At 38.0% G+C, this 19353-nt stretch overlaps 1 protein-coding gene across 15 annotated transcripts in view; it reads left to right on the forward strand.

The window, feature by feature from the left end:
• The window catches only part of PUM2 (pumilio RNA binding family member 2), a 144165-nt gene that overhangs the window by 107434 nt on the left and 17378 nt on the right, over positions 1-19353 (forward strand). For 10 of the 15 annotated variants that reach the window (XM_030555360.1, XM_030555355.1, XM_030555351.1 and 7 more), the window contains 6 exons: positions 348-491; positions 1529-1810; positions 7127-7363; positions 14362-14629; positions 15301-15430; positions 19124-19258. In XM_030555360.1, the coding sequence (XP_030411220.1) occupies positions 348-491; positions 1529-1810; positions 7127-7363; positions 14362-14629; positions 15301-15430; positions 19124-19258 (1196 nt within the window). The remainder of the gene's footprint in view (positions 1-347; positions 492-1528; positions 1811-7126; positions 7364-14361; positions 14630-15300; positions 15431-19123; positions 19259-19353) is intronic. The other 5 variants (XM_030555354.1, XM_030555353.1, XM_030555357.1 and 2 more) reach the window with 4 other exon arrangements.

Raw genomic sequence — 19353 nt, forward strand, 5'->3', positions numbered from 1 at the left:
AATGATTTTTAAAGAGAATCGATATTTCAGAATAAAAAACAATTTAGGGAAGCTCAAGTTCTTGTGCTACTTTGGGATGTACAATATTAAAGCTTCCCAGTTTCACTGACATTTTTCCAGTGTAAATGTACATATACGTGAAAATTATTTTCAAAATGGTTTTCTAGATGTTTAGCTCAACCTGAGATCTAGTTGACATTTAGGGAATATTGAAAAAAATACTGCCTTCTGGGTTTGTTCATTGGCATATGATTCTCCAGGGTGAGGAGAGATGTTGACCTGTGCTTTTTCCCAAAAAAACCCCAAACAAATGTTTCACTAGTAAACATTTTTTTTGTATTGTCTAGGCTATCAAGTACTAGCCCCTACTGCCTATTATGATCAGACTGGTGCCTTAGTAGTAGGCCCTGGAGCAAGAACTGGCCTTGGAGCACCAGTCAGATTGGTGGCCTCAACTCCTGTTATAATTAGTTCTGCAGCAGCACAAGCAGGTAAGTATTAGACCCGCCACACATTTTTTTCAAGTTTTATATTGAAACTTCTCATTCTAATCTTTGTTGAGGAATATTCAGTATTAATTATGGTTCTTACTCTATGTAAACCCTGCAAAGATTGCTGTTTCTGAAAGATATACCATACATGCTCTCCTTCCTTCTTCTCTCATGCTTTCCCCCATGCAGGCACACCCCCGCAAATATGGCTGCTTCTCAACAGTATAGCATCCCTCCGTTTTTTTCCCTCACCCCTCTCCTCATACACATGCAGGCACATCCCTGCAAACATTGCTGCTTCTAAAAGAGTGCATTCTCGCCTTCCCCTCTCCCCACACATATACATGCACTTCCCATCAGTCTCTAAAGGGATGTTTTCCCTAGGGAAGCACCATTTCATTGCTTCGGCCTGGCAGAAGGTTATGGATTGCCCTGAGGCCTCATAGAGAAAGCAGCAAGGATTAAAATGTACAGTGGATAACAGGAAGAAAGGGAGAACTTAATATGGTATCAAAAGGTTCTGGTTCTATTTTTTACCCTTCATCAGTTGTAGGGTCTGGTGCTTTTATTTGTTTAGTACATCGTAACTCCTGGCGCCAGATGGACAAAATGAACTTGTAGAAAATCTCAGAAAATAAGACTGGCCCTCTCCAGCTGCTTATTTTTATCCACAGCTCATTTTTGAGAGTTGCAGATGAAGGCATCTTTCAATTTTTGTTATTTACAACTCTGCTATCATAACCGTGATTACCAAAATCCCGTTCTGCACACAGTCATGTCTACACTGAAAATTTTCTGAATTGCATTGACAGTTTCCCACAGCCTCAATTATCCAAAAATAGAATTGTCTTATTTTTTTTCCTGGATAATTAAGATTGTATAGTATTGCAAAGTATATTTTAGTCCTTAATTTAAGGTGTACATGTCTACTTCTTTGGGAGGGATCCATGAGCATAAGATTAGATCTGAATAGTCCATTTGCAAGGTCAAAATGTTTTAGAGAGCCATTATGATGATTGAAAACATGTGTCTTACAGCTGCAGCAGCTTCAGCTGGAGGAACAGCAAACAATCTTGCGGGAGCCACGAACGGTCTATTTCGGCCACTTGGTGCCCAACCACAACAGCCGCAGCAGCAAACAAATAGTAGTCTACAATCTAATTCATTTTATGGCAGTAATTCTTTGACCAGTAACTCCCAGAGCAGTTCCCTTTTTTCACATGGTCCTGGCCAACCAGGAAGTACATCTCTTGGCTTTGGAAGTAGCAGCTCCTTAGGAGCAGCTATCGGCTCTGCACTTGGTGGATTTGGCTCATCAGGTAGGTTCTTTAATATAGTGAGGAGATATTATGAGATTTGTGCTTTAAGGAAAAAATACATGACTCTTGTATCCACATACATTTCCAGATAGAACTTGAAAAATAGGTTAATTCAGGTTTAAAACAAAAATAGCCACGTAATCTAGAGAGAAGAGTAAGAGGCTATTTGATCCACGAGGCTATCTGTATAAGAAGCAACTTATTCTCTTAATAAATTAATTATAAAAAAAATACACCTCAGTCATAAACCTCCGAAAATAATTACTTTCCTATAATAAGCAGTGTACACTGGGCTAGAATGTTCTTGTGTGTGTTTATTTCTCAGGCAATACTGCATTTTGTGATTTTAAAAATATTATAAAACCATTGATTAGCCCATCACTTCCAAGTGTAACTTGCTTTTTATGTCTTCAAAAAAAATTGTAAATGATTTTAAAAGTATTGATTGAAATAGTATTTTACTTACACACACACACACACACACACACACACACACACACACACACACACACACACACACACACACACACACACACACACACGTGCTCATCCTTAAATGATATTGTAAAGGGCATTAGGCTGTGATTCTGCAAAGAGTTACTCCAATTAGTAGTCTCATAGTCTTCATTTGGATTGCTCTGATAAGTATAGTTAAGCATGCCTGAAATTCTGGGCAGGATTGTGGCCTTAATCATTATCACAGATGTCCCAAAATGGAGTTGTCTGTTTTGAAAAATATTATATGACATATAGCCATAATGGTCTTGATTTTTTTTTAATTGTAGTAGAAACTTGACACACACTCTTTTTATTCACATAAGACCACATGGAAAGGTAGCTTTTCCTGTTAAAATCATTTGTTCATAAACTCTACAAGCTGGAAATTGAACCATCTTTGCAGAATATCTCTTCCTCAGCTAAAAAAATACATTAGTCATTAGTTACTTATGGCACTGGGTTGCTTACTAAGTTTGTTTTAGAAAAATAACATCAGTAGAACACACTAACAATTGCATATGCTTTGCTAATGAATAAATATTGGAGCAAAATTTTGAGCTTACACACTTCAGCAGTATTCTTTTCAATATGGCATATATACAGGTTGTCTCAACATTGTTTTGCACTGAAGAATATGAATAACATTCATTTCTGATAAAACTACTAAAGCTAGGAAATCCAGAATCAAAGCTTACACTCTGGCCTTTATGCCAATTTTGGTGGAATTAAGAACACCCAAATATGACCCCTTTATTTAAAAAAACTAGAAGAGTGTTCAGTTGTGTTCTCAAATGATCTCAAGTAGTGTTGATACAGATGGGCCTTATTTACAAAGTAATTGTGCATTCCAATTTCTGAATTTTTAAATGTAGATTTCTCTGCTGAACCACTCTGTTATCTTTCTGTGTACTGTTAAACAACAGCCCTGTTCTGCTCCAGAGTTGATTGCACTTTATTGGCTAATGAAGTGAATCGTATGTGTATATATATTTTTAATTTATAAGATATAAACCCTATAGGAAATCTCGAAATATGTAGAATATTTTTAAATGCACAACTTGTTGAGCAGCAGCATAAAAAAGACAAACCCACAACTTAAGTAAGTGTCAACCATGTATCGGCCCACCACTGAGGCAAAAATTACCCTTCCAGCATTTCTTGAAAGTCAAAGATTGAGCCGTCTTTCGTATAGAAGTCGGTGCCTTGGCCACAGCCCCCAGATGTTGAAATCTCTCAATCATTACTCCAACTGACTTTACTGACAGGGCAGCCCTTCATGAAGAGAGAAACAGTCGATGTTTTGTATTTTGAGTAATGTAGTGGAACCCTTTGGATGAGTTGCTACCTAAAACTGATACATTCAGGTGCCCTTGTGCCAAGTATAGTTGATACCTACCAAACCACAGCCTTTTTTAAAAGCTATATAGTTGCTGATAAAAATACTAATTATAACAGCTTTGATAAGTGAACTTTATAGCTCCTTCCTTGCAAAATGATGTTAATGCATACTTGCCACAAATTCAAGGGGAATTTGCATAATAGTTGACTTGACAGAGGTGCTCTCTCTGGCTCCACTCAGTGCCTTTCAAGATCTGGATACTAATTAAATGGGAAGAATTAAGACTGACAGGCAAAAACGTAGTCTTCCCTGTAAAAATAAAAAATTTAAACAAAATCTAATTAAGTATTCCAAAATAAATCTCTGGTAAACCTAATATCCTAACTGACTGGCTGGGATACAAAGTAGCGCAAACAGAGGCAGGCATGCTTGTGATAACTATGAATTGTACTACTCTGCTCTTGTATACAAGTTACACACACAAACTTACATTAAAAGAACATTGTTAAGGATGCAGAGTCAAGAACTTACGAAATGCTCAGTATTAAGGTTGCTTGTGAACCCTTAATTTGGCCCTGTTATGCACATGCATTATGCTACAATTTTAGTTACATGATCATGATCTGTTTATTCCACAGGACTCCTACCTTAGTCAGTGCACTAGATGGTCCTGCTTTAGGGGATGAATCAAGGTTATATAGTCAGGGAGTGTCTGTACAACACTTCAATTACTGTAAAAGTTGAAAAATGTGTAGTGAGGCACAGGAATGCAGGAAGAGATACCATGGTTTCATGGTGAAGGCAGTTGAATGCTGCCCTGGAGAATTGGGTTCTATTCCTGCATTTGCCACAGAGATCCTGTGTGATACTGGGCAAGTTACTTAAATCAAACTTTTCAAAGGTGGTCATTAATTGTGTTCCTCAGTTTGTTGATGCTGGACTTGAGACTTTGGGGTCTGATTTGCAGAAATGCTGAGCACTCTCAGCTGCAACTGAAGTCTTTGAGGTAATACACCCACTCATCTCTCAGAACTATTGTGAAGATAAATTCATTAATTTTATGAAGCACTTAGATACTATAGTGAGAAATGCCACAGAAAAATCAATGAGGAAATTGTGTGTAGTAAAGAAGATATGGGTTCACCTATTGAACAGTAAGAGGAAAACAAAATGAATAGCTAATCATTAAGACATCTCTATGTACTGAAAAGGGTAGTGGAAAAAATAGTATGTAATCATGTGATTAAAGATTGTATTGTAATGCATACTCCCAAGGGGGCCACGTTAGGCAACCTTAATTCTGGCATTTCCTGACTTATGAGTTCTTGCACTTGCAACCTTAATAACATTCTTTTAATGTAGTTCTTTGTATGCAATTTCTTAGTTTTTAAAAAGGTCATCTAAAAAAAACAAAATTCAATCATATTGCATCAAGTAGACACCCATATCGTTCATCAGGGTTGGTACCTTTAGACCCATTCTCCACTCCTCACACTTCTCGTCCCAGGGTTCTTAATCTCCCCCAGCTCTTTATATCCAGTGCCCGTGCCCAGCCTGTCCCAGTCTCATTCTGTGCCCCTCCCCCAGTCATCCCCTAGCTCCTTGTCTGATATGTCTCTGTCCCTGGGCTCCTTTTCTAGTGTCAGTGTCTTGTCTCTGCCCCCTAGTTCCTTGTCCCAGTCTCCACATTGGCATCTACTCTGATCTCAGGCCTCCTTTGATTCTTTTTCCTTGCCCAATGAGCTCCCAGTCTTGTCCCGTTCAGTGCCTGGGCCCGTCAGCAGGAGACAATAAGAGCACAGAAGAGAGTGTCTCCATACTATCAGTTCTGGTGTCCAGCCCTGGCACAGCATGCAACATCCCAGAGCTGCAGTTGCACAGAAAGTTCTGCTTGGTCTTGGGGGAGGGGGTATGCCTAGTGTAGACTTTTTGGAGATTTTAGCAGATACTTCGATCTGTACTGAGCATATGCAAACTATTTTTTTCCTCCAAAGGCTTATATTTTGAACAGATCTGAACAGTTTTTACAGGGACAGCAAAAGATTCATCCCTGACACAAAGGCCACCCCTAGCCAAATTTAAAGTTCCTGCTCCAAACCATGGGGGTACTAGAGCTGCTTAAAAGTTGCCAGAATTTAACATAAGTAAAACTTATTCTTCACTAACCCCGGTCCCTCTCAAATGGCTGAACTATTCTGAATGAAATTTTCCAAAAAATTCAGCTTGAGGCAGGAATGCAGCAAGGATAATTTCAGCCCAAATGGTTAAACTTAAAAGCAACTGAAGAACAGGGTCTTGTAATAATACATGGTGCTACCAGTCCTAGGAAGTGTCAAGCAACCTTAATAGTAGACAGTGCTACCAGCCCCCCTTATTATTTATACGTCAGAGCTTAAAACTTCAGCTTTGATCCTGTCCTTTTTAAACTGACATAAAAATCAATTTGCCAAAGTGAGTTCAAGATGTGCTTGTTACTTTTGGAAATGCAGCAGCCTTAGTTACATTCTCCAGTGTGCTAGAAATGTTCCAAAATTAAAACAGGAACTCTGTTTTAACATTCACTATTACATAACATGATAGAATTTTTTTTAGTTTGTAAAATAGTGATTCGTATGTATCCCTTAATTTATCCTAGAATGGTCATCAGCCTGCAGATAATACTGGCCAGTATACCACTCCTTCACTAATACAATTTAGCCTAAGCTTCTGGTCCATAATTTACGTTTAAGCAAGGCCACAATAGTATTTAAAGCTGTACCCAATTCCTCACCTTATTTTGTTTATCCCACCCTGTGCTCTGCTTCTCTTCTTTTCAGCTTATACCCCTTTATGATCTTCATCCAAAATATTTTCTTTGAAAACCAACAATTCTCTCAGGGAATTTGAAAACTGACTTGAGCAGAATTACTTTCTTATAGTGGCCAGTTGGTTTCCACAATTCTAAGAGGTGTATGACAAAGAAGAGACATTCAGTAGCAGCTGGGGCGCAAAGTGAAGGAGATTGATTACTTTATTTTCTCAGCTTTTAAGCAAATACTTTTATTTTATCCAGCCTGTTTCCTGAAACCAAGTGGCACCAACTTGAATTATTTCCTGTGGATAATTTTTTTTTGCAGATATTGATGTCAATATTTTCAGCATCACTGAATCTTATAAAGCATAGTGTAGGAAATTCCTGACTACTGGTCCCAAAGCCTGAAGCCAGAACACTAAAACAGTACTACAATATACCAGTAAAAAGTCTGAAGTGAAATGTCAAAAAAGATTTGGGCATTGAGTAAAATACTTCTTTATCTGTGGTATGTTTATACCCGTTTGTGATTTATTCAAAAGCATGTACGGTTATCACAGTAATTGTCTTTATCATAAGAATTGTTATAGTTATTGTGATCACATCTGTTATTGCCCAGCTGTAATTGGGGATAGGTTTTATTCAGTTGACACTGTATGTAATTAGGGTTTTTTTATTTCTTCTTCAGTTGGCAGTTCTGCAAGTAGTAGTGCCACAAGGAGAGATTCTCTGTCTACTAGCTCTGACTTGTACAAAAGATCTAGTAGCAGCCTAGCACCTATAGGGCAGCCATTTTACAATAGTCTGGGATTTTCCTCCTCTCCAAGTCCAATAGGCATGCCTCTGCCAAGCCAAACTCCAGGACATTCACTTACGCCACCGCCATCACTTTCATCACATGGATCCTCATCCAGTTTGCATTTAGGTAAAAACAAAAACCAAAACCCTTTTTGTTTGTATGTGTGTATGTATTTCTATATGTGTAAAATATTGTATGTTGCATAAAAGATGTCACGCTACCTTTGCTGTCAAATAGTTTTTAATTAGAGGGCCCAATTCTGAAAGTTGCAGAGTGCACTCAAACTCTCATTGATGTGACAGTGGAGAGCACACAGCATCTTGCAGTATGGAGCCAACAATTGATTTTCTACCACTCTTCAGATCTGAAAAGTAGAAAGGAAGGTCTGATGCCCAGTAAGACAATTCAATTTTTGTAGTATATATTCCTTTCTACTATGTTCAACAGGCAAAAGTGTATTATTCTTATTTGTGATTTGTGTGTACTACTTATATTTATCGAGGACCCTTTAATATGAGAAATATATTGTTTGATAGTGAAATAACTTTCACTATCACCTGATATACTAATGTTAGGAGAAAAACTTGAGCAAAGCTCACAATATTGAATGTATTGACGGATCATTTTGAATCAATTAGTCTGCTGTCTTGAGGTCATCTACTTTGCGAGTACATCAAGGATTATCACCAAGTAGATGAAGAAAATCAAGTGGTTATAAATCCATAATGTATTCTTTCATTGGTGGCCTTCTGTTTATTATTTTCAAATGGGTAAAGGGACATTTTAGCAAACTTGATTTATTTATTTTTAACCTTTTTTCCTTTTTTATGTCTATAAACTGCACCTTTTGGGCTGAGACCATGCACGGAAAGTTTCATACCAAATTGAAGTTTTTTTAGAAAATTGCATCTGACAGTGGGGTTGTCATGGAAACCATTTTGCAGTTCTTAACTAGAACTTTCACTAATAGTGAAAGCTATAATTTAAATCCAAAATTGGGGGGCAATATCTATATCCATAAAGTTGATGAAATCTGTATGGTTAGTGAACTGTGTTAAATAACAGGAGCCTTTCCAGTTTTGAGAAAATATACAGGTGCCATCAGTATCAAGGATTACACCTGTCAGCAAAATTGAGTTAAACACAGGATTTAAACAGTTTAGACTGTCTGCCTGACAATGTCGGCTAAGCACAATTGTTCGTTAAAATAGTGTACTGGATTAATGGCTAAATAGTATGTAGAGACCATAAAGCTATATTCTGAAAAGTGACTTTATAAAATGGACGATGAGATTCCTTGCTTACTTTGTCTCAAACATTTCCAGATCAGATATGGTCAGTTTACATGTAGAATTGTTTTCCTGTCCTGCAAAATGAACATAAAATCTGAAAGTCATTGTGTTCTTTTTAGCTCTCCTAATTAACAGTAATGAAGATTCAATTACACTGCTTCAATCGGATTGTCTCTAATGGGGTTGCACAAACATAAGGGGGAACTGCATTTGAAATTTAGTTACCTGTTCTGTTACTTTCTCTTGGAAAACTGTGTTGTCTCAGTAGTGCTGTCAAGTACAAATAGTAGCAAAAATTGTTACTGAAGTAAACAGATGTGTCTCAATACAAATAGAGAGCAGATTTAAGGAAGAAGTCATTCTTACTTTTCATGTTTCAGAGCAGAACAATACTTTTAAGGCTGTGTTTGCACTGCACTTTTCATCTGTATTTTGATAATGCTTGTCACACTCAGCTCTAATCCCTCTTTGGATCTGGTGTTGAAGTCCTTTTTGCTGCCTGCTGGTATGGACAGGATTAACTAACATTTAACTCCTGTTCTCTTAAAATGGTGGCTGGGACTCAGTTGATCCTGTCAATACCATTGCAACAATGGGTGGAGACATACATGGTTTATACCCCCTTTGTCAGACCCTGCTGCAAATTACAGTGTTGACACAGCCTAAACAACCAACTGCTCCTTTGCAAAAAATTAAATTTAAAATAGCATTAATCTCCTGCCACCAACTCCTTTCTTCCCCACTTGACAAAGTGTGAACTCACTTCAGTTATTTTAGTCATTTGTCCCCTGTTATCAAGCCATTACAATACAAGCTGGTTGCTTGTAACAGCTCCTTTCTAATACCAAATTTCAGTAGAAAGACTGTGAACTGAATGAATCAGGACACTTAACTATCCTTTCACTCACAGTGATAAAACTGTGAGCCCAACCGGTTTTAAGCCATTTTTAAAACACGGGGACTACTTTTTGTTTTAAGTATTCTAGACCAGAGCAGAGTTTTGAAGCTATTCTTTGTCTATGTTGTCCAGGCAAAGCTTCTTAGCCTGAACTGCTAATGCTGTTTTATCTTTACCATAGAGGTGGCCTTAAGAATTGGTCAGTCTGGTTGAGAGTCGAGGCCCAGTGTCAGCTCATGTGGGGTACTGTGTAGCGCCTTGATTGTGAAGGCGTCATAAGCACTGAATTCATTTCTGAAATATAGACAAAATAAATTATGAAAAACCTTTTTTGTTTGAGTCCTTTACATTTTCCCTTGAGTGGATGAAAAATAGAGCTGACCTCTTCTTACCTGAGCATCCGCTGGGACTGTTCCCTTATTTCCCCCCGCCCCCCCCCCAATAAATAAATAAATGAAGTGTTATAGACTCATAGACTCTAGGACTGGAAGGGACCTCGAGAGGTCATCGAGTCCAGTCCCCTGCCCTCATGGCAGGACCAAATACTGTCTAGACCATCCCTGATAGACATTTATCTAACCTACTCTTAAATATCTCCAGCGATGGAGATTCCACAACTTCCCTAGGCAATCTATTCCAGTGTTTAACTACCCTGACAGTTAGGAACTTTTTCCTAATGTCCAACCTAAATCTCCCTTGCTGCAGTTTAAGCCCATTGCTTCTTGTTCTATCATTGGAGGCTAAGGTGAACAAGTTTTCTCCCTCCTCCTGATGACACCCTTTTAGATACCTGAAAACTGCTATCATGTCCCCTCTCAGTCTTCTCTTTTCCAAACTAAACAAACCCAATTCCTTCAGCCTTCCTTCATAGGTCATGTTCTCAAGACCTTTAATCATTCTTGTTGCTCTTCTCTGGACCCTCTCCAATTTCTCCACATCTTTCTTGAAATGCGGTGCCCAGAACTGGACACAATACTCCAGTTGAGGCCTAACCAGCGCAGAGTAAAGCGGAAGAATGACTTCTCGTGTCTTGTTTACAACACACCTGTTAATGCATCCCAGAATCATGTTTGCTTTTTTTGCAACAGTATCACACTGTTAATTATTTAAACATTGTAATGTATTTTTATGTTAGAAAGTAATATTGTTAACCACACTTAAACACAACAGCTGTTGTATGGCAGAGCTGTTTTATATCTTGTGGAGAAATTCTTGAACAAATAACTATTAACTGCTTCCTTGGTATCAAAGGAATTGGTGATACTGGAGTTTCTAAATATTTTTTCATTTTTTTCCTGTTTCATGAAATATGTGTACTATCTGAGTTAGATAGTAGTAGTTTACTTAATATTCATAGGACTGTTTAAAATTTGTATTGGCCCAATTATCGTTTTACCATGCTAAAGATCTCCCTTGTGTAAAATCAGAAGTGGTAGCAAATAAATGTGCTTTTTGTTACCGTATTAGGCATACTGTGCACTTGATCTCATACTAGATGATATCCTGTTTGGTTCACTTCTTGTTAATAGTTCAGTCTCTAAACTTGACCTGGGAGATTAGTTGGCAAACTTTTGTAGGTAGTGTTTTGAATGCTAATCATTGTCCAATCCATCTAATGAATGGATCAATGCATTTATGAATCAGTTGGCCAATTCATTTAAAAGAACTGGCGGCTAGACCTCTGTGTTGGTATCAGAATCTGCAAAATAAATACGTTTTTGAATTTTTTAGAACAAACATGACATAGTAAGGTAGCCAGAAGAACTAGAAACTGGCTCTCTGTTTTACAGTGCTATAAACAATAAATCTTTGTGAGGAGAATAACTGAAAGGTGTCCTGAACTACAGAAATAGCTGGGATGCACTTCTGCAGATGATATTGATCGCATGTAATTTTTTTGTGCACTAAGAATGTTTGAGTAGAATAGATGAGAGAAGTACAAAGCTGAGCAATCCTTGTGTCTGTACCAACACAATGAGCAAGAATATATAGTTATACAATAAATATCCATGACTTCTTACTTTTATTTTAGGGTTTGCAGTCTGTTCCGTTTATTAAGCTAGAACACTCCTTCTGATGTAATACTTCATTATAGTAGCAAAGCTAACCACCTCATCAACAAATCAGTATTCCCCAATATTTTGTTTTAACTTTCCAGTAACTTCCGTGGCACTATTTTTTCTTGGCTAGAAGTTTGACAAATTCTCCATGCCAATCAACTATCGAGAGATGGAGATACGTCTTCAGCCATACCAAGTTATGTATGATCTTGTCGTATGTCAGAAGCTAAACAGAGCTAGGATAATTCTTGAATAGAAGGCCCTGGCCTCTGTTTGCCAGAAGCTGGGGATGGGCAACGGGATGGATCACTTGATGATTACCTGTTCTGTTCATTCCCTCTGAAACACCTGGCATTGGCCACTGTCAAAAGACAGGATACTGGGCTAGATGGACCTTTGGTCTGACCCAGTGTGGCCATTCTTATGTTCTCAAGACTGTATTTCAGCAGGGTTTTGAGTTGGTAATTCAGCAGCTGTTACTGTTTCCTTTGAGTTAGTATATATGTTTGTTGACAATATTAAAAAGAAAACAAATTGTTCCCAGGGACAATTCTCCAAATAAAATGTAATTGTAAAGTGCTCAGGGATCCTTAAGGATGAATTTTGCTATATAAATTTATTAATACACTTGTGTTAGATGACTTACCCAAAAAGTTAAACAAACAGAAAAATTCTCATACCCAGATTATGCTCTCATGGGCCCTGTTTTTCAAAAGTATGTGTTTTAAATTATTCCTAATTCACACGTGCAATTCCATCTTTGTGTGCATGGGCTAATTAAATCCTTAAAATATAGGAGCATTTATTCAAAACTGTCCTGTTACTTTATACAGAATACAGTACTTGTGTAAAAAAGTAACATGAATTTTAAATCCTGTCAGTCTTATTATGGAGGTAATATTGTATTAAAGCTGCACTCACATCGCTATTAAACAAACTTTGCTGAAATCTTGCGGCATTAGATTTACTCCACCATTCTTAAACTAATGAGATTTAGTCTTGTAATTACTTAGAGCTGAAAAGGATAACATTTAAAAGCATGATTTTTTCAATCCTTAGCTGTTTAAAAAGGAAAAAAGAGTCTCACTGCATAAACTTTTCCTGCATCCATCTTGACCTGTAGAACAATAAGATACAGTTTAGATTATCATCATCATCATCTGTCAGCCCATTTCTGAAAATATTGATAATGGAAATCACATAAATGATAGCTGTGAGATGTGGATTTTGCAGCTAACTTTGTAACAATAAAGTAGTTGATTTTAACCCCCCCAAAAAAAAAAAACACCTTGAGACTAGAGCACTTTTTTATATCTTTTTGAGATACTATAGATCAAATTAGGTACCTCAACTACCGGTACTTATTCCTTTAAATATTTATTTTACATTTAGTATTACTTACCTTTTTTTTCCCTTTTAGTTCATTGTGCTATCCAATGTAACGTAAATAACTCTAGATATACTAATATATCTCAATCTTTTTCATACAGCTTCAGTAACTCAGCTGGCTATTCAAAACAGACTCTGGGAGACTTTATAAATGTTTACCAGCCCACTGTAATAACTTGATTGCCTAGTCTAGTAGATTGATAATATTTTGCTGACCAATCAAAGGCTTGATTGTGGCCTAAAAGGACACTGTCAATTTGAATTTTTTTAAACATCTGTTTCCTGATAGAACACCCTTCTTTACAGCACAAATTGAAATTCCTTTTTAAAAAATGAGTAAGTGATTTTTGGTTTGGGGGGGTGGAGGGGGGGTTATTGCTGTCCGGTGATGCTAATAGGGGTCTGAGTTAGTATCTTACGCTCTAACTCCAGGGAAGATTTTGAAAGTGATGTAGCTTCCCCCACCCCCCTCTTATTTTTGTGTGTGTGTCTGTCAGTGCAGTAAGTACAAGATTTTCAAATAGAAATGTGACTTTCATTATTTATTTGTATTAAAGTAGCAGTATCCCTTTTACGTGTCATAATGTAGCAGTTAAAATATATGTTGTCTGGTACTCGATTATGGTGGTATCTGTTGGGTGCAGCATGGAAGATGATGCTGATGGGTTTGTGAGGTGAAGACAGTCAGACAGCTGTAGGTGAAAGTACTGGCCACGCAGGAAACAGACACTACACAAAGCAAAATCAGCTCATATATAAGGAGGATGGGGCAGAGTAACAGAGCTTTTGAGGTGCTGAGGAGAAGCTGAAATTTGATATGATAGAGGATTGGCAGCCAGTGGAGGGATTACCATTTCTAAATGAACTTCAATTTAACTAATCCTAAAACAGTCAAAGATATTTCAAGCAGAACCGTTTTAATGTTCTGTCTTAAAATTTGTTTCACATATATATAGTGCTTGCAAAGCCTGGGATGCTGATATCTTCTGTTTTCCCCACAGAGTAGGTACAGCATGAGCAATGGCAGCACAAGGGCGACAAAATGCTCTGCCATTTTGCCATATCTGACTGCAGAATCACCACAGAGGAGAAAGGATAGTTCAGTTTCTATGGCCTATTCAAATCTTTGGCCAACTGTGAGATTACCAACCAAGGGTATGAGATAGTGCCACTTGTGAAGTGGAACCTGCCCACAGGTCATTGGGCTGAGATCACACAGTTCTAAAGTATAGGTCTTCATATGTTGTATTGATTGTTTCAATGAAAGTTCTACGTCCTGCCCTTCACTTAAAAAACAAAAACAAAAAGGTGGTATGGATGGGTGTGCTTTATTTCTTTTATGAATATAACCAACTCTGTCATTTCAGTTGAGGTGACTGAATAGTAAAGAAACTTTTTCTTTAAAACATACATAGTTTTAGTACAGTTCTTATTATTGCTTACTTTCTTTAAAGCTTGTTTACTGACAGAGCTGCTTCATTGTAGGAGGGCTGACAAATGGTAGTGGTCGCTATATCTCTGCAGCACCTGGAGCAGAAGCAAAGTATCGCAGTGCCACAAGTACCTCCAGTCTTTTCAGCTCCAGCAGCCAACTCTTCCCTCCTTCACGTCTTCGTTATAGTAGGTCTGATATTATGCCCTCTGGACGCAGTAGGTTACTGGAAGATTTCAGAAATAATCGCTTCCCTAACCTTCAACTAAGAGACCTTGTTGGACATATAGTTGAATTTTCTCAAGACCAGCATGGTTCGAGGTAAGTGTTGTAGTGAAGCTTATCACTGAAGGAATAACATTTATAAATTGAGTTAAAGCATTTCATTTTTAATGTGAACTTGTGATTGCCCCACTGTGAAATATCCATCATTTTTACAGAGAGTTTTTAGAATAGAGCTACATTTAAGTAGTGCAGAAAGTCTTACACTAGCCTCTCTTCATACCAGGAAGAATTTCACCATAAGTTATGTAAGGAGCTAAATGTACAATTCTTAAGTAAAAAATATTTTCAATATAGAATCAGTCTTTCTAAACTTTAGGAGTTCTCTTAAGTATCAGAAAGACCTTGGTAAAAGACTGGAATCAGGAATCAAATACATTTTTCAGTAGTACCACACCAGCTACTTAGTTGTCATTTTTTTACTATTTTTTATCTGCGTTAGATAGGGTAACAAATTGCTAGAAGAATTAGTCAAGAGCAATTTACCCTTCAGCCATTTTTAATTGGAACTTCAGTCATCAGTGTTATTCTGAAATATGTCTATATTTATATTTAAAAACTATTAATGAAAGTATTGCTTCTAAATATAGTCTAACTAAATGTCCTAATTTTAGTGATTTGATTTCTCATCAAAATAAATGTAGTGATTTGTAGCATTTGAGGTTTTCCCTTTGTTTATATAATGGCATATAAATTTCTCTTGCACTTAGATTTATACAGCAAAAGCTAGAACGAGCTACTCCAGCTGAGCGCCAGATGGTATTTGCTGAAATTCTGCAAGCAGCATATCAGTTGATGACTGACGTATTTGGAAACTATGTAATACAGAAATTTTTTGAGGTAAGTATTTATTTTGTCAGCATTTTTGTGCCTGCGCTAAAAGACTTGTTTATTTAAAGGTTCTGTTCCGATATTGTAACAGATATTGTACACTTACCATGGCACCTATGTTTTTTAATACTGAAGGTTGCTTGGCAGTGTTTTCTCTTCAGTGCTCCCCAAGAAGAGTGGGAGAGTTTTTCCTTGTGTGGTGGTGTCCTGGCATGGCACCATCCTGTTGACAGTTGTTATCCTCTCCACTCTTAGGCTATAATCGTGTTTCAGGAAGCAGGGTGAGTGCAGTTTGCTGCCTTTTGTAAGGGAACACAATTGTTTCCTTATTGCTTAGAAAATTTTGTCTTGACTAGGTAGGGATGACTTCTAAAATTGCTTTAAAAACAGTGCTACTTCATCCGTACTTTGCAGGTGAACTATTTTTAAACTAGTTAACTTAAAGTTTTAACAGTATTGAGAACAGTTCAGGAAATACAGTTTTAGATCCACTTTATTATAGATAAGGGCATAGAAATCCTGTTGCGTTGCTCAGTGCAGCTATGTAGAGATCCTTAGCTGATGCTTTGAAGTGTTAATGTTTGTTTTGGCCCACTAAGGCCATTTTAAAGATAAACATCACAGCAACTTGCTTAAATAAATAACTAGATATGAGTGTTTTTGTTAACGTATGGTGTTCTTGTATGGATTTTTACACTTAGATCTGTGATGTACTTTCAGCTGCAACTCCAGCCCAACAAAGTTGTTTTGTTTAAGAGTTCTGTGCAGCTGGGATAATTTGTTCCATCTTCTTTCTCTGAATCCCAATTCCCTGTATAGCTTTGCTGCACTGCAGGCTCATATCCCTCATTCTCTTCCTCTCTCCTCCCCCCCAACCCACTCATAAAAATTATCTCTGCAGAATGATAGGTCTAGGCTTAGATTCTTTCCACACTCACTTGCCCACCCACTGAGTGAGAATGCCATCACAGCATCTAACCTCTACAAACTGCCTCTGCTTCTAGCTGCTCCTATGCTTTCCAAGGTTTTTCTTTCTCCAAGTAGAGCTGCAGGAGCAGCCAGGATGGGATGTTGAAAAGGAATGCAGCGCTCCCTTGCACATTAAGTCTGCATGCTTTTGTAGTTTCTGTGTACCGCATGCTCCAGCTTTTTCTCTGTGCAGATTAGTCCACAAAGTGAGATGGCCAAAAAATCATGGGCACATCATTAGAAGGATATTTTTCAGGATATAGAACTGCATTCTGGCAAAACAGTGGCTCTGAAAAGAACTTATGAGCCATGGTATATAACCAGCTGAACATGAACTCTGTCCAGTGCTGTGACTGAAAGAGCTCTTAAAAATTTTGAATGCATAAGCAGGTGATACTCCCTCTATACAAAGTATTTCAGACCTCTGTTCAGGTACTGTGTTTGGTTCTGGTGTTTTTACTTCTTTAAAAGTGAAGTTAGAAAACCTAGGGAGCATTCATCAAAGAGCTATGGGAATTATTCTGAGGTCTGGAAATTACATCTTGTGCTAAACTGCCTTAGTCTCTCAATCTGCTAATTTTTCAAAGACAGGGATAAAAAGCAGCTTGACTGTGGTCTATAAATACATGTGCCAGGAGAAGATACCTGATACTATAGAGCTATTAAATGTAGTAGGTAAAATCATAACAAGAGTCAATGGCTGAAAGATAAAGCTACAAAACTTCTGTCGTAGTATAATTCCCCACTCTGAACCTTAGCGTCCAAAAGATGGGGTACCAGCATGAATTCCCCTAAGCTTAATTACCAGCTTAGATTCTGTAGCGCTGCCACCAACCAGGAATTCCAGTGCCTGGTGTACACTGGTCCCCACAAAACCTTGCCTGGGGACCCCCAAGACCCAGACCCTCTGGATCTTAACACAAGGAAAGTAAACCCTTTCCCTCACCGTTGCCTCTCCCAGGTTTCCCCTCCCTGGGTTACCCTGGAAGATCACTGTAATTCAAACTTCTTGAATCTAAAACTGAGAGGAAAATCCACCTTCCTCCCTCCTTCTCTCTCCCCCTCCCAGACTCTTTCTGAGAGAAAGTAATCCTGGCACAGAGAGAAATCAGCCTCTTTCTCCCTCTTCCCTCTTTTCTCCCCACCAATTCCCTGGTGAATCCAGACCCAGTCCCCTGGGGTCTCACCAGAATAAAAAAAACAACTAGGTTCTTAAACAAGAAAAGCTTTTAATTAAAGAGAGAAAAAACAGTAAAAATGATCTTTGTAAATTTAAAATGGAATAGGTACAGGGTCTTTCAGCTATAGACACTGGGAACACCCTCCCAGTCTAAGTATACAAGTACAAATTAAAATCTTTTCAGCAAAATACCAATTTGAACTCCTTTCAGCCAAATACACATTTGCAAAATAAGAAAACAACCATAAGCCTAACTCGCTTTATCTACCTAGTACTCACTAGTCTGAACTTATAAGAGCCTATATTGGAGAGATTGGAGACAAACCTGGTTGCACATCTGATCCCTCTGAGCCCCCAGAGTGAACAACAACCAAAACTAACAGCACAGCACAAAAACTTCCCTCCCTCAAGATTTGAAAGTATCCTGTCCTCTGATTGGTCCTCTGGTCAGGTGACAGCCAGGCTTACTGAACTTGTTAACCCTTTACAGTCAAAGAGATATAAAGTACTTCTGTGCTATTAACTTTTCTTATCTGTTTGTGACAACTTCAAATTGTGGATAAGTTGCAAATTTTGAACAGGGAAAATAATTGTTGGAACAGTTTCCCAAGGGATATGGTTTAGATTTTTCACTTAGTCTTTAAACAAAAACTGGATGTTATCTTAAAGGTGTTCTGTAGTTCAACCACAAGTTATTGAGCTTAACTCAAGAATTATTGACTGAAATTTTACAGCCTGTTATGCAGGTGGTCACATTAGATGGTGGTTCGTGATTTGTAGTTATTTCATCTTGCTGTCCTAAATTGACTCAGGCCTAGCCTCAAAAATGTTCCCAAGAAAGACAGCAATAATCCATAGATACAGCTAAGGGGTTCTCAGGTACTAAATGCAGGTTAAACTGCCTGATGCTTCTATTTGTCCTCAGCTACCTAAACAGCCAGTGTTCTGATACACTTTGGCTCTGTTTCATGAGTCCTAGGCAGTTCCAAACTTCCCCAAGGTGTGCAAGGTACCAACAAGCTTTCCATGGCATTTGAGGCCTCAGTGAGCCACTCCAGAGCTGACACCTTTCTCTGCTACTGCCCTTTTGCAACCTATAAAAAAGGTCATCTGTTAAGTATATTAGGTTTATTAGAATTATTTTGTCAAAATGCAGTGACAGAACCAAATCTGAGACATTGAAAGAGCACATTGAAAATGTTGTTCATTAGCAAATTGGGATCACATGATGTGGTTAAATTGCAAAGGATTGCCCCTTAGGTCAACCATTTGCGGTGTCTACAGTGCGCTGGGTCAATGGGAGAAACTCTCCCGTAAACTTACCTTATGCTTTTCGTTCCGGTGGAGTACCAGAGTCGATGGGAGAGCGATTGGCGGTCGATTTAGCGGGTCTTCTCTAGACCTGCTAAATCGACCCCCCGTGGATTGGTCGCCGCACATCGATCCCCCGGTAAGCGGAGACAAGCCCTATGACAGTTAGATTTCTGCCAAATAGACTACATCATACTGCAATGCATCAGCTTTTGTTTAACAGCATTTTTGTTTTCTTATAGTTTGGAAGCCCAGAACAAAAGTTAGCCCTAGCAACACGCATACGTGGTCATGTTCTGCCATTAGCCCTACAGATGTATGGTTGTCGGGTTATTCAGAAAGCACTAGAATCTATCTCACCTGACCAGCAGGTAATTGTAAGTTAGAACAGTATTTTTTTGTATTTATTTTCAACAAATCCATTGCATACTCTCTAAAGATTTTCAGTTTTTACTATTGACATATGCTTGAA

This window comes from Gopherus evgoodei, chromosome 3, assembly GCF_007399415.2.
Source record: "Gopherus evgoodei ecotype Sinaloan lineage chromosome 3, rGopEvg1_v1.p, whole genome shotgun sequence".
Lineage (NCBI taxonomy): Eukaryota > Metazoa > Chordata > Testudines > Testudinidae > Gopherus > Gopherus evgoodei.